At 48.7% G+C, this 23,569-nt stretch overlaps 2 protein-coding genes across 2 annotated transcripts; both read right to left on the reverse strand.

The window, feature by feature from the left end:
* Positions 1 to 3,519: 3,519 nt before the first annotated feature.
* On the reverse strand, positions 3,520 to 5,903 carry LOC120691863. The gene is made up of 2 exons (XM_039975063.1): positions 3,884 to 5,903; positions 3,520 to 3,785 (listed from the first exon to the last, which is right to left on the reverse strand). Exons 1-2 carry the CDS (start codon positions 5,823 to 5,825, stop codon positions 3,727 to 3,729), a joined length of 2,001 nt encoding a protein of 666 aa, XP_039830997.1. The 5' UTR covers positions 5,826 to 5,903; the 3' UTR covers positions 3,520 to 3,726.
* Positions 5,904 to 10,771: 4,868 nt separating this feature from the next.
* On the reverse strand, positions 10,772 to 12,665 carry LOC120693271 (probable protein phosphatase 2C 29). The gene is made up of 2 exons (XM_039976686.1): positions 12,120 to 12,665; positions 10,772 to 11,962 (listed from the first exon to the last, which is right to left on the reverse strand). The coding sequence occupies exons 1-2, from the start codon at positions 12,412 to 12,414 to the stop codon at positions 11,076 to 11,078; spliced, it is 1,182 nt and encodes a 393-aa protein (XP_039832620.1). The 5' UTR covers positions 12,415 to 12,665; the 3' UTR covers positions 10,772 to 11,075.
* Positions 12,666 to 23,569: the final 10,904 nt, after the last annotated feature.

The raw sequence follows: 23,569 nt of genomic DNA on the forward strand, positions 1-23,569 counted from the left end.
GGTCACGCGGGCCAGGTGATCACCCGGGCCACACGGCAGTGGTCGAGTCTCTCTGTAGTTACTGCAGAGGCTGCAGAGGAGACTCATCCCTTCAGCACATGGTTTATGCTGTACCTGTGATCTTAGAAATGTACTATATGTTGTGCGTCATGCGATGCTTGGCGTTGCAGCTTTCATTGTGCCAGGTGCCGGCGTTTATATCATTGTATACAAAAGGCAGGGGCACAGAGTACTTGAGGCAGACTTGTTTATCGTTGTCTAATATGATGCATAGTGCACAAGTGGTATGGGTTGCAAGCCGGCGGATGGATTTAACAGTGCCACCGCACCGCACCGTAACAAGATTTCTAAAAAGTACTAAAAGGTTCTAGAAATAAAAAAATAGATATAATATTAAAAGATGAGATGACCATGCTTTATCTCTTTGCAAGAACAGGTACGGATGAGCGATATAAATCTTCCGCTACCAAATGGCTTTCCAGTGTGCAGAATCGATGATAAAACGTATGATTTCTCGCACATAATTTCACAGGAATTCCATGGTGAACACTAAACAGTTGGATTCGTGCAGGAACTAAACTGAGTTGAATATCTATCTATCATTCTATCTACAGCAACGGCGATCAGGTGCGAGTCCTGAATGTCATCAGCTCCTCACGCAGCAGGGTTGAAGCTGACAGACTGCTGATTGCTGAAGCCGTGCTGGGAGGCGGCGAAAACATCATGAGCCCATGACGATCAGCAGCTCGTCTGGGGGAAGCATCATTCTGAAGTCTGTCTTGTTTTCGTTTGGTCTTTGTGTTTCGTTTCTGAACTCTTCTTTTCAGAAAAAGGATTAATATCTATCTATGCTTAAAATTAAAATGTTCAGAGACCTAGCAGAGACACTCTCCAGATCCAGTCCCAAGTAGCCATTGCTCCCCCTTCCGATCCTCTGCCCTGAGCCCCTGAGTGTGGGGCCGTCCTTGGCCAGTTGGCCGCTTCTATATCCGGAAAGCGACTACGGGCATGCGCGCCCAAAGCACAGCGGCCGCGAGTTTTAAACTGCGAGCATGACCACTTTTAGTACCAAATAACCGCCTGTCAGTGCCAATCATGCCGGCTTTCGCTTTGCTTAGGGCATGGATCGACGTGCAAATTGCGTGTACGATCGCTGCACTGCGATGCAATATTCTTCAGCTCCATCTCATCATCGAGTAAGGAGTCAGGGCATGACCGGCACTCATTAGCTCTCCTAATCATGCGGCCCTTGTCGGCTTCTGCACGATCTAACGATCCTTCTCCCTTTCGTGATCTGTTCTTGCTTTTTCCTATTTCTCGCAACCGTTAGTTTCGATCCATCTGTCATCGTACGGTCCTGATGTATAATATACTCGGTTTTCGAATGGGAGTGTTAAGAAGCTTATTACTCCAAGACGTACGTACGGTGATCGATTAGTGCCTTCACGGGGATGGAACTAATGTGGTCCTCCATGGCTCCATGAGCAGGTGGCAAATTATGTGTACATGCAAGTATGTAACTTTACAACACAAAGGCATTGTATGCTTATGAATTGCATGCATGTGCCAAAGCTCTGTAAATCGCGATGTTCAAAAGATGCATGCATGAGAGGGATTAGACTAAACATTTCAGCCAAAAACTAGGAATCTCATTTCCTTCAGAAAAACTAGCTAGGGATCCAAGGGTTCAGTCTATCACCATTCCCGGTTCTTCATGGCATGTAGTGTGCTTGATTGTCTTCAGTATTAAGTAGTATAGATGAGATTGGATTCAGGACCAGTATGGAACAATGGACAATTATTTGTGATGAAGATGACTAGATGAGATCCCTGATTTGCTCCTTTATTGTGCTATATCTTTTTTTCGCTTTGCAGTGGGGAGAAAGGTTAGATAATTAGGTACACCGTTAGCTTTTTTCCTTCCAATTTTTTTTGGTAATATACGCCTCCTATACTAACTTTCTCTCTTATTATAACACCACGTTCTAATAAAGTTTACACTAATGCAGTTTGGTTGATTCATCAGGAAAATTAAAGAAGTAGAAATACAATGTTTGAAAGAAGCGGAGGGATGAGACCATTTTGGGGGCGATTTTTTTTTTCAGTAAATGTGAAGAGATCACAATTGTGACGAAATTTTTTTATGGAATTGCCAAATCGGCTTTGACTGATGGTATGAATTAGGGTGTTGAGGTGGGCCTCCATGACCATGCACAAAATTATGTACATATGCAGGCTTGTAACTTTACAACACAAAGGTATTGTTTGCTTAGCAATTGCATGTGCTAAAGCTCAGTTTGTTATTCACAGTATCATAGCGGAATGAGAAATACTAAAGATTTGAGGCAAACAAAGCAGAAAACCAGAGATGCAGGCTATCATACTGATGTACTATGGTGATCTTCTTTGTGAAAGGCAATTATTAGTGAGATCCGATTCAGGACTGGTATATGGACCTGTACGGGTCACGAGGATGGTTCTAGCGCCCCACATCTTTCTGTTATGGCCTCTTGGTTTGCTATCAGTTCTTGCTTTACTGTGCAAACCCCATGTTTCAAAGGAATTAATTATTATTCCTTTTCTAGGAAAAAATCAAAGTTCCTTATATATAGTCACTGCAAATATAGACATTTTGTGTTAATTTTCGATGGCATTGAGGGAAGTGTACTAAACCTTTGTCTTCTTCTTTTCAGGATGGAATTCTCGCTAATTTTTCATTATCTTTCCTTCAACATTTATTCGTTATGCTCGCTCTACTTCTTTTATTTTAATCACACCACAGGCCCTAATTCTGACGGAATGTATCCACGAGTTAATTTTTTTTAGATTAAGGAAAATTCCGGCCTTGGACATTCATAGACATTCATATGTGAATGCCTACAGCCAATCATTACAAGAGTTTTTAGACTCTAAACCTCAAACGAGGAACTAAAAACACAAGAAATAAAACTCTAAAACAAAGAAAGAAATCCACGAGTTCATGCTATTGTAATTTCATTTTTCGAATGACAGGGACAAATCCGCGGCCCAGTCTATCATGCAATGCAATCAGGACAGTGTGCATAGCGTTTATGAAGAGATGAGGTGGTGAAGTCGTGGATGCACGAGTCCACTAACCAAAAGTTCAAATCCTGGTTTGAGCCTTATTTAGATATTTGTAAGTTTCATTATTGAATGGAATAGTATAGGATATTGTTTAATTTATTAGTCAATTTTCATAAGAATCATGATTTAAAAGAAGAAAGGAACATTTTAGGAGAATCCTGGTTATCGCGCATCACCAAAGTGTACCTAGCCTCTCCTGCTACCACGATTGTCTAAAACATCTATGCAAATTATGTATCGTTCACACTTTAACCATATCCATCAGTCAGATCAAAAGATTTTGTCTATAGAAGTATATAGGAAGATTTCAGTAGATATTTAGGTTGAGAAATTAAAATAAAAGTTATAAGTGTCCATGGCTCAAATCATGGGACAACAAATTTTCGAGAAATGAAGATAAATGAGGAAGGCAAATAGCTCATGATCATGAATTAAATCAAACAAGTGAGCTTACAAGTACAAAAACAGAAGTGATGATCCCTGCGTATTGAAGATGAGCTATTGCACCGATCAGAGACTATCTGACAAAGGCACTGTTAAGCCCTAATTTTGCTGCAGTTATCATCAGTGAGCTTGCTAGCTTACTACGGTGGATCATGAGATAACAAGAGGTTTGCACTTTCATGTCATCCGAGCTAATCTCCTCCAAGCATCCCCCGTGACAATTGGCAATTCCCTTCCTGAATCAGAAACCATTTCATGATCCATGCTACTGAATACTGATCAATTCAAGAAATATATGCTGTCAAACAATTTAACTTCATCACGAATTATTAACCTGCTGACTTGCAGATCTTCAACCCAGGGTTGTCATCAAATTCCTCCTCGCTTTCGTCGTCATCATCGCGATCATCTTCGTCGTCCTCATCGTCCCCGTCATCATTTTCGCTGCACCGTGGCATGCAATCATCACCCCTTACCTTGATGCCGTTCATCGACACGCCGGCGAACAGCCCTGTCACGCTCATCTGCTTACTGATCATCCGCGCGATGCAGTACGGCAGCTTTGGGTTCGCGCCACGGGCCGCCCTCCGCGGGTGCCTCCGGCGGTCGAGCCACGCGCCGGCGAAGGCTAGGCAATCCAGGAGGCTCTCCCTGGCCATGGCCTTCATGTCGTACGCCTGCGCGCGGCGCCACAGGCTTCTGGCGTGCGTGTTCGCCGGCCGCGCCAGAGCGAGCGCGCGCGTCGGGTCGCTCACCGCCGCGTCGGCCTCGCGCCGCGCGAGCCGGCACTGCGCGAGGTTGCTGTGCAGCACCAGCCGCTCCCTCCTGTGCAGGGGGCACAGCTCCAAGGCTTCGGTGTACAGATCAATGGCCTTGTCGACGTCGCCGTGCAAGAAGCTGTCGTTTCCTTGCCTCTTCTTCTCCTTGGCTAAGATCTCTCTCTTCAGCAGCTCATCCCTAGGCATTGCTTCCTCTGTCTCCTTCCTCTCTAGCTTCAGCTCCCTCAATTTGCCGATGGCTTCCTTTGCTTCCACGCCTAGTTCACGGCCACCGACATGGTCGCCATCACGAAGCAATGCAGATGCAATGGCATCGCCGAGTCGTCGCCTTGGACCGAGGTGCCGGAGATCGACCAAGTCAACGAGGCACGCCGCCGTGGCATCAGCAACGGCATGCCATGTGTCGCGGTCGTCGAGGAGGAGGAGCAAGCAATCCATGGCCATGTACTGCCAGTCGTCGGACGAACGCACGAGGTCACAGAGACTGGAGAGTGCATCGCGGCACGCCGCGATGGCGGCCCGGCCGACTGAGCTCCTGCATAGAAGGCGCAGCAGCCCGACGCCGGCGGGCGAGTCGCCGTTCGCCAGGCCGCCCCACATCGGGGACAGCTCGCGCAAGAACACGGCGTCCTGGCATATCATGGCATGAGATGACAGGTCCCTGGAGGCGAGGCAGCTCAGGAAATAGAGCGACCAGCACTGGAGCTGGCTCGCCCACTCCTCTGCCTTCCTGTCCTCGGCGTCGGCACCGCCGCCGAGCCCGCACGCCATGAGGTCGCGCTGGTACTTTGGCCGCCTGATCGGTGCAAGCGCGACGAAGTTCGCGTAGACGTCGGCGATGCAGGTGGACGCGGCGCGCACGGCGAGCGGCACCGCCTCGGCGGCGTGCCGCGCGACGGCCGGGAACGTGGCGTCGTAGCTGGCGAGGTGGCCCAGGGCGCGCGCCGCCGCACGCTGCTCTACCCACGTCATGGCGCCGCCGAGGAGGGCCATCAGGGGCCGCACGGCCCCCGCCGCGACGGCCAGCTCAGCGTGCGCGGAGCAGCGGATGGTGTAAGAGCCGATGACGTGGGCGGCGTAGTACGGCACGCACACGTTGTCGCCGCGGCCGCACCACGCCGCGTCGGCGAGTGCGCGGGCGAGGAGGAGGGACATGCACCGGATCGCGCCGAGCGAGGGGAGCTCCGGCTCGTCGGGCGCCGCCATGGCCGCGCGCCACACGGCGCCGACTGCCGCGGCACATGACTGGCCGTTACAGCCGTCATCCTCGCAGTATGGCAACTCCCTGAAGAAATCGGCAAGGCTGGCGCGGCGGAGCCGGGCGTCCGGCTGTTTGATGGCGCAGAGGAAGCACCCACAACCGCTTGAGCTGAAGAAATCTTCAGCTTCCTCCTCCTCCTCTTCCACGATCCTGGCCATGGCTTTGCCCTTGCCCTTGCTGTTGCTAGACTGCTGCTTGCTTCTGGTGTTCAGCTCCATTTGGTACAATGTGCCCATGTTAGCAACTGGAGCTAGGTAGAAGAAAGGAAGGGGAGTGTGAGAGAGTAGGGTTTTGTAGAAGTAGTGGGGGTAGAGATGCAATTAGTCAATTGACATGGAATTTTTAAGTCCTTGTTAACTTCTTTTCATGAAAGGGCATAGCCTTCTTTTATACATGTTCATGATCAGCCGGAAACAGAGAACTTTCTTGAGCAAATAATACTGTGGTGTCAGAGGTTGTAAACTTGACATCAGTAGTAGGCAGTAGTACCTGCAGGAAGCTTCAGGCCGTGTTTAGTTGGAACGCAAAAAATTTTTTGCGATGGAATCTTACTAATTTGAAGTACTAAATGAAGTCTATTTATAAATTTTTTTGCACAGATGGGTTGTAAATGACGAGATGAATCTAATGATGATAATTAATTCATGATTAATCAATAATTAGCAGATGGTTACTGTAACATCACTGTTGCAAATCATGGATTAAGTAGGCTCATTAGATTCGTCTCGCGATTTACAGCCCATCTATATAAAAAGTTTTATAAATAGACTTCATTTAGTACTCCATGCATGTGTCGAAATATTCGATGTGATTTTTTTTTGTTATGGGGTGGGAACTAAACAGGGCCTCGTTGCCTTGCCAACTGCATAGTTCTGTTGCACTCGACAGTACGAGGTTGCAGATTAAAATTTACGCCAAGTTTGATTTGGATCAGCAGGTGCTAGTGTCAGATGACTCAGATGTCTTGAGTGACACACACCAGATAGCAATTAGGGCCGGCCGGACGGCAAGATGGGCACTACCGCACTAGGGCTACGTGGAGTGCTTCAGTTCCGCCCAAACGCTCGACAGAGATTTGGCAGGCGTCGCTTTGTTTATAGCAGCCAGCCAGGCGCAGACTCTGATTGACTGAATTGAAGCTGGGTTCATGCATGCACTTATCTTCAGAAGCTGAACGTATTTCCAGCTTCCACTTGTGATAATTTGCGATGTGTGAAGGTCTGAAGTTGCGGCTGTTAATCCCCACAAAGGCAAGCCTAGTTTAACCAAACCTTTCTACCAGCAATTACCTAAAGAAGGCAGCCAACGCACGTCAGATTCCACCCAATTTATTATGCTGATTAGCTTGGCGTAGCAAGCAGCTAGTAACTGTACCGTTTTTGCTACTAGCTTTACTTTTGCAAGAACATATGCAGATGGCAGACTTTGCAAGAAATACGCTTTCTCTAATCAAGTTTAAATGTTTCTAAATGATGTTGAATTTTCTTGTTGTTAATGTGTCAACCTCGATACCCTGTATGTTAGTAGGCTCATGAAAAGGTATGCAAGCCATTTAACCAAGCTTGATCTTTGCTACAGGACCTGAAGAACATGGTAACAATATCGTACATGATTCATGTGAATCTGATCTGATGAAGTCTCTGAACCATAACTAAGTAACTGTATTATTGTAGGTGGACTGCACAGATTTCTCAAGTCTGTTATAGATTCTCCAGTGATAATTGATGTTCCAATCAGTTTATGAATGAACTGTGATGCTGTAGTACTATAGTTTCCTTTGTTTATTCTGAAAGTGGAGTTCCAACTCAGAAAGGGAACAGTGATGCATTGCAAAGAGGAAAAATGCACCGTGTGGTCCTTCAAGTGAAGAGAGTATGATTTGCATGCGTGCTGTCTGCTGCCCACCGAGAAAAAAAAAAACGGGGAGAGGAATGCGAATAAAAGTACCTTTATTTCATCTGATAGGCAGGCAACAAGCCATTAGTGTACTTGGTAGCGTGATTAAACAATGCTGTGGGAAAATTACTCGAGCAGATCAAACTGCTCATGAGGCCAATGGCAAGAGCCGCCATGGATACGCTTTGGCTTTGGTGAGTTCCCATGACGTTTATTTCTTTGTTTTTTTTCTTCTTCTACGTTTGTGTAGACTTGTTCATGGTCTGTCTAGTAGAACTATGGGCCCGACATGGGCTTGGGCTTTATTTTCTCTCGCATCTGGCCTAGGCCCAGCTAAAGCCAATATTACGAAGGTACAACAACAAATCTGGTCCTTTTATAAACAACAAAACAATAACAATAGTTGTCAATACTCATGCAATGAAAATAAAAACATCATATAGTGTTAACTTATATTGTTAACTTTTCTCAGGTACTTGACTTTTTTTAGCCCTTCTGGTTAGGGGAGAACGAGCCTTACTTAGGCGGCGGCCAGGCATTTTTTTTTTTTGGCCAGCCCGGGCCAACAAATAACACACAAAGTGTTAGACAGCCTAAAGACCATAGCCAACCGGCCCGATCCACCGGTCGATCGGACGGGCTTGTGTAGTTCGAATAAGTTTAGATCTGTAATTAGAATTTTTTTTAAACTGACTCGTGAAGCGGTACAACTTCTCCGGCCTATATATATGAAGGCTAAGACCGATTGAGGGTAATCCCAATCGATTCAATACAATTTATTTTTTACTTTTTTATCTTCAAACTCTAGCTTTTCCAATCATAATTCTATTCTTTCTACATCTCAACAACGTTTGAAGGCGTTCTAAGTGGCTTACCGATTTCAAAACAACTTTAGCTCCATTAGATCCGATGTGGTTCTTCCCGAACTCGTGGTTCTAAGACTAGGCAATCCTCCTGAAGAACCTCCTAAAGAACCGGTCTGACCGATCCATTCAACAGGTCTGATTGGTCGGCATAGGGAGGCTGCTCGTTACGATCCACCATTTCTAATGGTTTCTTATGCTTATCAGATTTGCGTCAATCAGGAGTTTGCGGGGCCTTGCTTCCTTTTGGAAAACTAGTCAGGTTGGCGCGCTATGCGCGCCTATATCAAAAAGTTGATCTAAAGTAATAATGAAAAAATATTATCTCTTACTATGTTGCAATATCGTATCTATGTATTGAATAGAATCTAAAAGTTAGAGTTTGAGATTGTGTCAATTTCAAGCATCTTAGTATTTTTTAGTAGGTATAGTTGATGGATTGGTTTACATTGATTATTAGTTTTGGTAGAAAAAAAAAGATAAGATTAGCAATGAATGAATGATTCGATTATATTTTGCGAGTTTACGAAGTGAAAGTAAAATCCAAAAAGTAGTAGGGCTACCACATGTGAACGTAGTATACAAAGTTGTGTTATTATTTTTTGTATATAGAAAATAATAAAATATATTTTATGCGTGGGTCCCAACTGAATAGTACGTAGGTCTCTAATGAATAGTACACAGGTTCCACGTGGGCCCACTTGAACAGTACATAGGCCCCACGGGGCCCACGCAAACAGTATATGGCCCCGTGAACAGTATATGGCCCATGTGAACAGTATATGGGACCCGCGTGGGCCAGAACGCACGGGAGCTCCCCAAATCTTGACCCGTTAGTATAGTATATTAATTAATTGGCTCACTCCCTCTAGTCCTACAAAATAACTCACTGCCACTTTATCCTCTAAAGATTGGAGTGTGAAGTCCCCTTGCTATTCCCTACGATCTCCAGTGTCCTGGTCATGACTCATGAGGTCATGTCCACTATGATCAGCTACAGCCACGCTGCGTCGCTGCCCGCGACCGATCGATCTATCAGGTTTCAGGCCTTCAGGACCTGTTCCCACGAGGCTCGTTCAGACGTTGCAGGTTTGCAGACTCCTCCCGTCCTCCGTCCTGTCCAACTCTGAACCTCCTCTTTCCACCCGTCGCCGCCTGCAATTTCCATGAAAACGCCAAGCCAGGGCGTGACACGCACGGCGACCGCCGCGCAAGCAGCCCCCGAACAAACCAGGGCACGTCAGGGTATTTGTCCGGTCCGGCCCTCTCGTGGTCAGGTCAGCGTCAGCCGTCGGGCTCTCTTCGAAAGCATCGCATCCTAACAACCTCAACGGAACCATTCAGAGGCTTTCTTCCTTTTTCCTTCCGGGTGCAGATGATCTGGAACGGAACGGAGAAGGGATGGGGGAGAAAAATACAGACGCATCTGCCGGCCTGATGGGTTTCCGTGCGAGTCCCGACCACCACCGGTCACCAGTCGCGCGTGATGCCAACAGAAACGCAGATTCGTGCGTGCTGCCGTCCCGGACCCGGTCCGAGTCAACTGGTCAGTGGAGACGTCGACGGTTTCGTAGGTGATGGATACGATGCTTGCGTCGACGACGGGGGCCACGCCGCGGGTTCGCCTCTGCTTCAGGCGAGTGCTCCCCGGTTCAGCTAAGCTCCTTCGCAGGCTCGCAGCAACCTAGCCTTTTCGAGTTCAGAAATTCAGATATGTTCAGATATAAAAGGATCCCTAACGCGTTAACACTGAAGCCATCTTGTGGTCTCTGCTGGATCCGGTTGCGTTCGTTTGGATTGGGAAGAAACTCTGTTGACTGAACAAGCCACATGTTCCTCGTCGAGACGATCCACGGCCACCAGGACAAAGACCCCCAACCGACTGACCAACAGTTCATTCCATTCAGATTTCAGGGCAGCTCCATGATCAGTTCACGGTCCGTCCACCGTTTCTTGTAATTCGTCAGAGCATCGGTGCCATTACCCCTTTTGACCGAGGGGTCAAGCATTATTAATGCCGGTTGAACGGATCCACGATAGTGGCCTCTCCTTCCACATCGCGCATGTTCCAATGCAGACCCGTCGTCACGACCATGACCCAATGACCGCTGACGAGTGGCGGCCAGCTTGGCTGCTTCGCAGTTCGCAGCTCACTCGTCGGAACGAACAAGTGCTTGGATCCGACGGTCCACCGCCGACCGCTACGAAGAACACCGGAAGAACAGATAAGGAAGAAGGGTCGTTGGAGTGCAGTAGAACATTCACATTCTCTTAAAACAAAAGAAGGAAGGAATAGATGGAGGTTTACAGTTTGCTACACATGATCACGCGAAAGGTTGGGCAGCCGAGTTAGCAGTCTAGCCCGATAGCATCGCTCCCAGGAGTTCGAATTCCAGTTGGGACGAATTTCCGCTCGTGGGTAAAAAAATCATTTTACTGTGCTCGTCGCAAGGCTTAGTCCCGTCGAGCATGGGCTAGAATTCGAGAGTTTTTCCGCGGCCAGATGAAGCCGTAGTGGCTTCTTAACGAGAAACGGTGGGTCCGTTCACCCCCCGGCGCGTTTTTTTTACACATGATCACGACACTGTAGTATGTTCGATGACATTTCTTTCTTTACAGGCGGATTCTTCTTGAAACGGGAAGCAACTCGATTCGCGTACCTCTCGTTTCAAGAGCGAAATCTCATGAACCGAACGAAAGAACAGCACACCAACCGAGAGATCAGTCTCAACGCCGCAGGACGGGCCTGGTCGGGTCCTCGTGGTCGCCGGCGGGGCTGCAGGAGAACACGTCGACGGGCGCGTAGGTGCCGCCGATGTCCCCGGCGCCGGACCGCGCCGCGCCGCGGCAGCTGTCGAGGAAGAGCACCACGACGGTGATGTCGTCGTGGAAGTGCCGCCGGTGGCCCTTCTCGATGGTCCGGATCTTCTCGTACTTGACCTCCTTCTTCCGCGCCGCCTCCAGCTGCGCGGCGCGCACCAGGCGCATGGCCACGCCCTTCCTCGGGCTGCCCGCCACGATGCCCACCGCGTCGTCGTCGCTGAGCTGCTCCCACAGCCCGTCGGACGCGAGGATGACGAACCGGTCGCCCGGGCGCAGCTCCCGGGTCATGATCGACGGCACGGCGCTCATCACGGGGCGGCGCAGCGGGAACGGGCACAGCGACTGCTGCAGCATCGGGTTGCTCCGGCACATGTCGGGCCTCTTGAGGTACACGTCGCCGATGGACCGGGACACCTGGATGATCCCCTTGATCCGCCACACGCCGTGGCTGTTGAGCACGATGTGCGAGTCGTCGGGGTGCATCTCGGCCACCTCCCGCCGCACGTCCTCGTCGGCGACGTTGTGGTCCCGGGACAGCCGCTCCGCCACCACCCGCTTCCCTCGCCCGGGGGCGGCGTCGCGGCGGCCGAGCACGGCGCGGGAGTCGCCGAGGTTGGCCACGTACAGCGTCCCGTTCTCGATGGCGCCCACCAGGCAGCAGGAGCCCACGGACACGATCCGCGGGTGCGACGGCCACGACTTCTGCACCATGCCCACGAACTCGTCCTCCGTCGCGCCGAAGGCCTTCTGGAGCACCTCCGCCGACAGGCCCCCGTTCTCGGCCGCGTAATCTGCAGAAGAACATCACGACGCCGCCATGTCAGAACTCGGAAGACAAGGTTTTGACTTTTGATCCCGGCCGGGAGCAGAAATGCAATCGCAGGAGCAAGGGTCGGGCTTGAGGAATCGAGAGGGAGATCATCCATGGATTGGGTTCTGGCAGCTCACCTTGGATGAGGGAGAAGAGGCGCCTGTTGACGAACCGCGCGGCCTCGGGCCCGCCGTGGCCGTCGTAGACGCCGACGAGCGTGGCGCCCGGCGCCGCGAGCACCTGCGCCTGGTCCTCGAGCGCCTCGTTGGCCTGCGCCACGGCGATGGAGTAGTCCCCCGACGCGTGCGCCTTGAGGGGCACGTCCCACACCAGCCCATCCGCCACGCCCCTGCCTCCGCCTCCGCCGCCGCCGACGCAGCAGCAGCACCCACCGCCGCCGCCGAACGGCAGCCACCGCCTAAAACCTCCCATGGCCCGGAGGAACGCTCGACCTCACTGCGCGTGCGTGAGCGTGATTCACTCGCGAGCACGTCGCCTCCTCTCCTCTCCTCTCCTCTCCCCGGCGGCCGACCCAGAGATGGACGCAGAGGGTTTTCGCGCCCCGTGGGCGTGGGTGCGCGCGCGCAAGAGCAAGACTACGAGTGGAAGAAACGGTGGGCGTGTGCGGCTGCTGCGGACGGGCGTGGCGTGTGTATAGGCCGACGCGGCGCGTCAGCCAGCGCGTGTCCACCGGTTGGGCCGCGGGAGCACGGCACGACGGGTGGAAGACGCGTTCTCTTGCAACTTTTGCCTCTGCTCGCTTGGTTTGTCTCCTTCGGGGTCGGAGGATTCAGCAGCGTAGTCTTGGCCGTGTTTGGTTTGTCCTATGAAAAAGTTTTCACAAAAAGATAAATACATGCATGAAGTATGAAATGAAGTTTATTTGCGTAACTTTTTTACGGATGAGAGTAACTTTTCGAAATAAATCTAATGAGCCAAATTCCACCACAATTAGCTACAGTGATGTTACCTAGTTATTCTCTAATTATAGAGTCAAAGTCTTTATTAGTTACAGTAAGTGCTACAGTATCATAGTTGTGACGGTGATTTTACAATTAAATCTCATTTAATATCTCTAATTAGTGGTTAAAAGGTTGAAAAGTTTTGATGAAATTTTTTTCACCGCTAACCAACACACGGCCCTTTAGTGCTGCAACAGGGAAAAGCTGGCGCGGCCGGTTGCGACGCGGTGTGGGCGTGTCGGGGGCCTTTGGCTTTCGAGGAAGATGATGGAGCGTATCTCAATGATGGAGACTCTATCTCACCTGACGAAAGATGTGGCCTCCAGGCGTAGGACCAGAACATCTGGACATGGATGCTGTGAGCAAAGAGGATTAGGCTCGTCGTTCAGGTTCTTGTTTCTCCTTTTTTTTTAGAGATGTTTGAGAGCACGTTTATCCTTCTTGAGGCCATTGTGCACGTTTTTCAAAGGATTTTATACGTTCCTGTGCATCTGACTGAATAGGCTGCTAGAAGGTTAGACCAACGTGGGGGATATTGGTAGAAGGTGCTTAAGCAACTCACCTATAAAATCCATTAAGACCGAGTTTATAATCATTTATTAAAAAATGTTGAATCATATTTGTAACACTCAGGTGTTAGTCCTCGGTAATTGAGATAATTAAGGTCATTAGTTTCAAACTCACACGGCAAAGCACAAAACCAAAACTCCTCCTTTCAGCCTGGGCCGGACCAGTCTGACCGGTAGTGGCGACCGGTTTGACCGGTCTAACTGGACCGAACCGGGTTGAAGGGCCCCACGTCATTTAAACCTCACTCTCTCCCTCACCAACTCCCTCAGTGTTACCCCGTCGCCCAGTTCCCTCTCCCTCATTCTCCCGTGCCCTCCCCTCCCTCCCAAACCCTCCCTCTCAAATCCCTCACCCCAATTCAAATCCAAGGCGTGGGAAGCTTCAAATCGGAGTCAAGGATCGTCCCTGGCATGAACTCTTCCATGGGGTGACGCGGGATCGCAAGTTCTTCGTGGGGGAGGAGCCATTCAAGGTAAATTAGGGGTTTGGGTCGATCTCCTCTTCTAGATGGTTTTAGGCGGTTCTCTCTGGTTGTATATGTCCTAGTGAATCCCAGGAACTAGTGCCTAGAAGGGTGTTGGCTTTGGTGGGCGATTGTCGCCACGCCTAGGATCCTAGCTTCTGGCTGGGTAGGACCGGCCTGATCGGTAGCTGGTTGCGTTGAGTAGGACCGGTCTGACCGGTATAGCTGGGCTGAGCAGGGGTAAATAGGTGGTTGTTGATACAATTAGTTGGAAATTTAATTGGGTATCGATTACTTGTAATTTTTATAAATCCGGCGACATATTAGATGCTTTGCCTTGATCTTAATAGGGATTGATCCGGGAATCGGCTTTCGCTTGTTCTTAGGCCTCTTTTCTGGTCAAGGTTCGGTTATCTTTTACGCTCGTTAGGCCTAACTACGTGTAGGATGTTCCGATCTAGCAGTGAAGCTTTTACTGTCGTGAGTTAGATTAGCTAGATTTAATTGAAGCAGTTTTTTCAGTTATTTGCTTTATCCATTACCATCTGGATATGCAGATCCAATCTGACACCGGGACTCGATCGGCTCTTTAAAGCCGATGCAAGAGTCGTCCCGGGGAGCCGACCACGGCTCGGACTAATGTTTACACGTGTCTGTGCTTGTAGGCAAATCGTCAAAGGCACGTTCGCACCCTCATGATCGGGTATAGATTAGGTGGCACGCCCTGCATCTCCGGAAGCGACGGCGTGTGCCAGGATCTGGGCCGTTGACCGAGGGACCGGTGCTAGACAGCGCCCCGGCAGCCTCCCGGCTCCTCGTGTTGCCTGTCACTACTCGCCGGTGGGTTTTGACCGACAATAGAGCCCCAGGGGCAGCCCCGCAGCAGGAGGTTCGCGAGGAGTCGGCCCAATGCCCAACTCACCCTAGTGCTGAGCAGCAGACTCAAGGCAAGCCCCGGTGCACATCCTACTATTTCAAATTATGACACCTATGTATGTCTCTAATAATTGTGCATTAGGTTTAGGAAATATTTGAAACCTTAGTTGCATGATCTCTAGGTTTTCCTGGGCCTCATACTAGTATGAATAGGTCGTTAGCACTGCTATGCTTAATAGGGCTCGATAGAAGTCGAGTGATAATTCTGTCACTCGCGAGATATAGGATGTCTTTAGATTACATTATATGAATTATTACATTCAAGATGGAAGGAAAGGGATGGGAGACCGGATGGGGGAAGGTGTAGCCCAATATGTGTTGATTAAGGACCGTTCCATTGTCGGCTGTGCTTATTGGGGATTGAATTGTACTAACCGCATGCCGGGAGTAGGAGGTAGTCGAAACCGGTAAGCCGAGTACTACCTCGCTTCGAAAGTACAGAACTTCATCACCACCCCTTAGGGCGAGTCGAGTAGTCGCGGAGAATTGGGATGCATGTATTTATTTTTGGTGGTCTCACGTTGAGCTCGACTGACTATATGTAGGTGGGGCGGTTCTGTAGTTCGAGGCGGGGAGGGGAAAGGTCGGTGCGTGGGGTCCGACTGGGCTTTTGCATGCCGTGTTGGTTAGGTCCACCTTGCAAGGTTAAATCGAATCGATTCGCCGTGTCTCGCGGTTATGAGGGCCTTGATCTCTTGGTCACATCGTAGAAAGGAATTGGAATAAGAATGAGATGAGATGCAATGAGGGCTGATATTATTTAATGAATGTTTGCTCACCTTGATTGTTGTAGCCTTGCAAATCCTAGATGGTTAGTCAATTTATTGATATAATTGGGAGCTAAAACTTAAGAAAAATAAGAACTTACTTCTAGTGCTTGTTCTGCAAAATTAACCACCAGCCAAAGCCTCGCATGACTAGGTATGTGGGCTAAGTTATACTCACTGGTCGGGTAAGTCTTGCTGAGTATTAGTATACTCAGGGTTTGTTGCCACCAATTTTTGTTACAGGATACCCGGACGTTGATTTCTGCCCCTGCTGCATCAAATTCATCCGCAGAGATGCGGAGGGGTGGGAAGTGGTGGATAGAGTCCCTTAGATTAGGGATTTGGCGGGTTGCACACTTGAGGGCAGGGTGTGCAGCCCTCAGTTTTGTTTCTACCGGTCAGTGGACCGGTCTGACCGGTGGTTGGTTAGGCCAGTTAGCACCGGTCTGACCGGTGAGACGTACCGGTCTGACCGGTGGTGTTAGAACCGAACCAGTGAAGTAATGTAGTTGTATGTTTTCTTTTCCATTTGGGCTTGGCTACGCTATGTAAAGTTTGTAAATTATGTAATTTATGTAAATTATGTGAGCTTGTCTTTTGAACTCAATTTGTAAAACTCTCGTTATCAGTTGTCATCCTTGTATATTTTCAAGTATTTTATCGTGCTTGTACCATCTGACCGGTCTGACCGGTAGGCTTGGGTAGATTAGTGCTACCGGTCTGACCGGTTAAGTGAACCGGTCTGACCGGTTGAATAGAAACTGAACTAGAGTAGATGGTAGAGTTGTAGATTCTTTTTCATTTGGACTTGGCTTCACCGTTGTAATAGTTGCAAGTTATGTATGTATTCTGTCACAGAACAGTCCGAATAATACCGATCAAGTGCACTAATTACCCATTTAACTTAATCCTCCGATACTGCACTTCACCAGTACACCCAGACTGCCTGCTATAACTAGGATCGATTACACGAGAACTCTCGCCAAAAGACGAGCATAGGTGATTACAAGCAACAAAAGTTTTCAAACTTAACTTACAACCAGAGTTAAACAAAAGGTCTCCAAATTAATTTACAATAAAGTTTTACAAGCCAGGGTTACATTTCGTATACAAAGTTCAAACACAGCGGAAAATACGATCAGTTTGAAACAAACTTCAAAATACAGTACGGTAGATAACGTCGATGACAAAGAAGAGCTTCACATCTTGCCCACTGATGTGAGGCTCACCTGTCTGCACTTCACGGAGAAGGCGGAACCCACTCGACCGTCCAACCAGGAGGAAGAGGCTGACCAATCTAGGACGCACCGATTTCCTCGAAGTCTTCCGGAATAGAGCCTGCTCAGAAGGTGTTGACACTCCTTAGAGCCCCAATTTACGTATCGTAAGCGCACGGATCGTGGTAGCTTTTCCTTTAGAGTACTCCCCCAAGGTTTATCAATCCGTGGATCGGAAGCGAACCGACTAGGGTTTACCATCTTATCTATCGAACCTATCCTAAACATGAAGCGGAGATTGCATATAAACTGAACACTTGATAGATATGAATGAAGCATAAGTGTTCATCACACCCACAACCGTAGATGAGATAACACAACCAAGGAGCTAGGGCCTATCGTCTCTAGGTACAGTTTTAGTCAAAAAGGTGATCAAAACATAGATTGCATCTTAACTAAAGGTACACGAAATCATCTCTCAGAAACATCATGTCGTCGCTAGAATTTTTCCCTCCGCCATTGTAAGCATCTAGGCCCTCAAGGTATGTTTCGGTGATTAATGACAACTATTATTGTGACTAATGAGTTTGTGCAGCTTAAAAGATCATTATCGCTCATTTGGTCATATGTCAAAAGAGGCCCCTCAATTTCGGTTATTCTAAAAGGCGATCTCGGTTTTCAACTTATATATGTCAAGGCTAAGGATCTTTCTAGTCCTAAGTGTCACAAGGTTGAGAAGGACACTTAGGTTAGTATAGGTTTTATAGTTTTATAGTGATCGCACTATTAAGAGGGGTTAAGGCTAAGTAACTTGAGCATGGACATGATCATTTGAAAATGGATGCACACTATGGTCACTCAGGTTTCTAGAAGTTCAAATAAGTGGTTCTCAAACTATATCTCAAGAATATTTGGATTTCATTCAAGACTCAAATCAGAAAAGACAAAATCAGAAAAAGTCTATACACCGGTTTAACCGACGCTCTCAATTTTCTATACGTCGGTTAAACGAAGTCAGCAGAGTCTGGACAAATTCAATACACCGGTTAAACCGACGTGTTTGAATTTAACGTCGGTGCATTGGTCCAGAGTTGGTTTTTCCAGGGAAATTCAAGTTCTATTCACCGGATTAACCGACGCTGTTTGAATCAAGACGTCGGTGCAATTGACCAGTGAGATGGTTTTTTCAGAGGAATTCAAAAGTTGTACTCACCGGTTAAACCGACGATAGGTTTGAGTTAACGTCGGTGCAGTTGTCCAGAGACTTGATTTTTCAGTGGTTCAGTGGACAACTACACTCACCGGTTAAACCGATGCTACGTCGGTTAATCTGCCCCAGTTGTAACGGCTAGTTTTCAGAAGAGGCAGTTTACATTCACCGGTTAAACCGACGATGACAATGGGGGGTACGTCGGATTAACCGGCGCTACGCAGTTTTCTGGCAGCTTTTCTCCAACGGCTCTATTTGTGTGAGCTGCCTATATATACCCCTCCAATGGGTCATTTCGCCCACTCTTGACACCAGGCAACATCCCAACACTCATACCATAGTCAAGAGCCACCTTGAGCTTCATCATTCACATACTTGTGCATTCAATCAATCAAGAAGCAAGATTAAGGACTTGAGTAGAGAGAAGCTAGTGTGCATCCGTTCTTGGTGATCGGTTCTTGCTCAAGTGAAGGCCTTAGCTTGTTACTCTTGGTGATTGGCATCACCTAGGCGATCTTGGTGATCGAGGTGTTTCTCGCGGAGCTTGCCAAGGATTGTGGGAGCCCGGAGAAGAAGATTGTACGTGGCTTGATCTCCACCACGCCGGGATGGTGAACGGAGACTCTTAGTGAGCGCCCTCGTCTCGGTGACTTGGGAGGTGACAATACTCTTTGTGAGTGTCACAACGTGGATTAGGGATGTGTGCCAACACATCGATACCACGGGAAAAAATCCGGTTGTCTCTTGTCCATTCCTTTTATTCAAGCATTTTCTTTCATGCAATTTACTCATGTGCTTGACTTAGAGATCATAACTTAGCTCTACCTTGCTAGGCTTTACTTTGTTTTAGCTCTCTTAGCTTGTGTTAGAAGCTTAGTTATCCGGTTGGTGAATTGGTGCCCTACTAGCATTGCATAGGTTAAGGTTGCTTTACTTTGTTTTAGAATTTGAAAAAGGCCCAATTCACCCCCCCTCTTGGTCCATCGATCCTTACAGCCATGCTGTCACCACACCGGGGTAATCAACCAACTAGCTAAAACACGCTACCTCAACGTATCCGCAAGATATAGACTAATCACCACGAATAGATCTAATTTTACTGTGAACATATGGATGAATCACATATGAGAAAGAAAGCATGCATTGAAGTAGACCAAAGTTGAGACAACTAGAATAAAGAGTAGATTGATATCACCATCGTGTGTGTACATACCCCGACGAATGTTGGGGATGACTCCCGAACTCCACCATGGCACAACCTCACAGGGAGGCCATGGCGGCTAGGGGTGGCCTAAGCCATCACCTAGGTACCCTCGAAGACTCGCGGCGGCCGTCAGCCTCCTCCGGTCTTGGCACTAGGTTTTCGTCGAGTTCTGGGCGGATTGATGCTGCGAGTTGAATAAGGTGCGAGCTATTTATAAGCTGAGGAAGCCACCGGTCGAAGGAGAGGCTGAACCGCCTCAGAAATGGGCTAGGCCGGCCGGCTTACCCCCTTTCGGGCTCGCCTCGGTCTCATCTTTTGCGTGTAGACTCCTCGCATCTTCTAGAGTTTATGTCCTTCACGATTGCACCCCTTTGGACGTCGTTATCTTGGAGATATCTTCGAGGAAAGGATAGGATAGGGAATCCTTCCTTAAATCTTCATTTGCTTTGCTTAATTCCGAAGTATCTTGATCTCATATTCGTGGGCTCGGTCCTTTGGGCTCTCTTGGAGGATGGATGTGCGTGAATGTGCTTCGAATCAACATGGGATTTGGTCCTCCCTTTGGGCTTTGGCCTTCGTCTTTCCCCGTGTCAGCGCTCGATCATGGGCCTCGTCATTTCATGCTCCAAAATAGGCCAAAAACCTGCAAAAACGAAGTTCCTTCAAAATATATGTGCAAGTGTGAAAATGACCAATAATTAGGCCGGGGTTAGGACGGTTAGTGATTTTGATATTAAATTCATGCCATTATCAAGGATAAACAAGGGATAAAAGGAGTACTTAAGGAGCGCCAACAGAAGGGTTACAACCAAACCCTGAGTACTCTAATACTCAGCAAGTCTTACCCGACTATTGGTATATACTTAGCCGACTCCTAAATATGCAAGGGTTTTGGCTCTGGAGTTCTTTTGGTGAAAAGCTACTAATACTGGATCCTTACTTTCAATATTTTAGCTCCAATTGTGTTGATAGCTAGAAACTAGGTTTGCCTAGTTCTCTAGAGCATACATGGTTAATCATATTATCTTTTCAAGAACATCAACATAAATCCATCTTTTCTCTTTCTGTCCTTTCAATCCTTACTACGATGCGACGCATTGACCAAGGCTCTCATATCCGCGAGTCACGGCGAATCGATCCGATTTAACCTTGCAAGGTGGACCTAATTCACACGCCCAGTGCGACCCCATCGAGTCACACAACGCAACTGTTCCCATGATTACCCTGAAGTCTGAATCAAGCCCGCAAACATCTGGATGATGAGCCCCGCACGTGCGAACACCCGGTGAACCCGTGGGCCACTTCACCATCCGTCAACCCTACCCAGCACCGCAGGTCGAGACTCAGATTCCGACGCAATTTAGGTAATTAGCTTACCGGTTTCGACTACCTCCTAGTTCCGGCATGTGGTTAGCACTGTTCAATCCTCAGTCAAAGGGCCAACAACGGAACGGTCATCAATCGACACAGGCGGAGACTCAACTTTCTTTACTCAATAATCAGGTCCAACGTTCCCTCCGCCCGGTCTCCAATTCCCTTCTCATTGCATTACTTCTCATAACACTGCCTGAAGTAACAACCCTATTTCTCGCGGGTGACAGGAAATCACCCGTCTTCTACCGAGTTTACTTAAGCATGGCGGTGCTAGCGATAACTGCACTAGTAAAGACACTGGGTATTCAAGATTATGCATCTATGGTTCCAATCAATTCCTTGAACGTAAATGCACAATACTTTAAATATAACATGGAGTAATTAAAATAAGGGATATGCTCCGGGGCTTGCCTTGCAGGTCAGCAGGGTTAGTGGCTTCTTCGGGAGCTTGATCAACGACTTCTCCTGGTTGCGGTTTTTCTGCGGAAGGCTCCTTGACCTGCTCGGCAATCAGCTCGTAGGCAACTTCGGTTTCCGCGTCTATACGATTAAAATATGCCATGCATGAGACTTGTGAAATGATGCAAAGAAATGCCGTAAACATACAAGAATGCATGCATAAAATGGAGAACAACAGCCCTAACTATGGTTCAAAATGGATGGTTCAGTGCTGAGACGGATTCCTGGTTCAAATGTCTTTTAGCCTGAAGTGTTTCCTATCAAGCAAAAGTTACTAAACTCGCTTCGAAGTATTAATTACAACCCTAGAACAACATGGATCGATTAACCAGGAGATTGTTTGGTTGCAAAAACACATGCATGTAAGAATTAATTACCACAATTATAAAAGAAACGAGCCTAGCTAGGAACAAAATAAAAGCAAGCACCTAACTTGCAGATATGATCAAGCCACAAGAATTTATCAAAATAACATGATTTTGATAAAGCATGCCACATAAATTCTCCAACATTTATTGATGACCGAAAATATTTATTTAGCCTTAGCAAAAATAAATTGAACAACAATAGATACACAAATATGGACATAGGCTATGCACCTAAAAATTCTTCAGTGCAATACTCATGCAAAGAGTAGGTTACCACAAAATTTTAAGGATTTTTAGACAAACAGAACAACCGATACAAAATAATCTAGCTTAAACGCAAACCATAAATTTAGCAGGGGCAAAAGTGACATTTCACCTATATGACTATTTTTCCTCTGAAGATCTTGATTTAAGAAAACTAACAAAATTTAGTTTACATTTTTTGCATTTTTCCTTGATTTATTATGCAATTACAAAATTTCAGCCGAAATCAACAAAAAGAATAAAACCACCCTTAATTCTCCTGACCCGCGGGCCCCACTTGACAGGGAGAGAGAGGGGGGCACTCCCTTGCTCTGCCTCGCACGCACGCCAGGGCCGTGGCCACTGCCAGGCTCGGCGGCGGCGCGGCTTCCCCCCCCGGCCGGCGGCGCGGCCTGGCCGGACCGCGGCCAGGGCAGACCAGCGGAGCGGGGTGCCTGCGGGGCAGCGCAGGGGCATGCGGGGCGGCTCAGGAGGGTGCGGCGGCGCCCATGGCGGCCACGGCGGTGGCGCAGTAGCCCAGGCGGCCGGTGAGGCTAGGTGGCGGCGGAGCGGGGCGGCGCGACGGCGAGTGGGGGCAGGCGGACCCAACGCGCGTGGTGGCGCGGCGCAGGGCCGCGTGAGCGCGGCCCGCGACGGCAGCGGCGATAGGCGGGCCGGCCGGCGGCGGCATGGCCGTGTTCCGGCTGTGCCTGCACAGGAAGAGGAGGGAAACAGGGTCGGGAAGTATGAGAGCGGCGTGAGGAAGCTCACCGTGGGCTCAATTTGAGCGGAGGGAGGCTGGAAGGTGGAGCTCGACGGGAGGGGGCGGAGCTCGGCGGCAACAATGGCAGACGCGGCGGTCGGGAGGCCGAATCGGCCAGGAAGAAGGTCGGTCGGGCTTGGGAAAGGGACGGCGTGGGTGCTGGGCAAGGCGAGGAAGGTCGAGGCGCGAGGAAATGGCGGCGAGACGGCGGAGGGTGGCCAGCGCAGCTCCGGCGGTGGCGGAGCTCTGCTTAGCGCATCGGCGTGCTCCGCACGAGCGAGGAAAAGGGAACGGGGAGGCGAAATCGAACTTGGCGATTGCAACGGCAATGGAGAGGTTAAGCGGCGCTAGGTCTCGCCGGCACGGCGATGCGTGGCGTCGCCGGTTCTGTACGCCGTCGCCGTGGCGAAAACAGTGAAGGCACAGTACCGAGTTTGAGTGCTTTTTGATCAAATTTTGACCGCCCAAAACATGAAATTTCATATAGGCACTTGAAATTTGACCAAAATAGAAGTTGTAGAGGACAAGATGATCTACAACTTTGTTTTTGGGCACAAGTTGATTTGAAGCTCGGATCATTGAGAAAAACGAGATCAAACACGGCTAAATCGATGTTTAACACGCGAACTCGATTAATGCTAACGATGAGCTTAAGTCCATAATTAGCGGTTTAAGCACATGATTAGCATCGCGATTAACACTGGGGTGTTACATATTCGAACCAGCTTTGTGAAACTAATGTATTTAAACTCGTGTTGTAAAAGTTATGCTTTATCCCTTTATGTCGTTTTGTCATGTATTTTCAAATAATTGTCGTGCTTGTACCATCTGCGCCCGCCTTCGCGTGGGACTACCGGTGTTGTTTCGATCGGGCCATGGGTTGCGAAAGGACCGTCAAATTAAACCATTAAGTGAATGCGCCCGACGTGTTCAAATGACGGCCATTACGCTTAATTTAGAGTTTTAATTTGGCAGTTCCGTCACAGGGCACGCGCGCGGGGCGGCCACACATGGGGGTAGGAAGAAGGAGCACGCGGGGTAGGTTTAGGGT

This window comes from Panicum virgatum, chromosome 9N, assembly GCF_016808335.1.
Source record: "Panicum virgatum strain AP13 chromosome 9N, P.virgatum_v5, whole genome shotgun sequence".
In the NCBI taxonomy this organism is placed as follows: Eukaryota; Viridiplantae; Streptophyta; class Magnoliopsida; order Poales; family Poaceae; genus Panicum; species Panicum virgatum.

Bases quoted from the DNA above. Each gene is read 5' to 3' on its own strand.
- LOC120691863 (XM_039975063.1), bottom strand. From the start codon at position 5,825: ATGGGCACATTGTACCAAATGGAGCTGAACACCAGAAGCAAGCAGCAG. The intron at 3,786-3,883 runs GTTAATAATTCG...TTTCTGATTCAG, and splicing joins GAAGATCTGCAAGTCAGCAG to GAAGGGAATTGCCAATTGTC.
- LOC120693271 (XM_039976686.1), bottom strand. From the start codon at position 12,414: ATGGGAGGTTTTAGGCGGTGGCTGCCGTTCGGCGGCGGCGGTGGGTGC. The intron at 11,963-12,119 runs GTGAGCTGCCAG...GTTCTTCTGCAG, and splicing joins CCTCTTCTCCCTCATCCAAG to ATTACGCGGCCGAGAACGGG.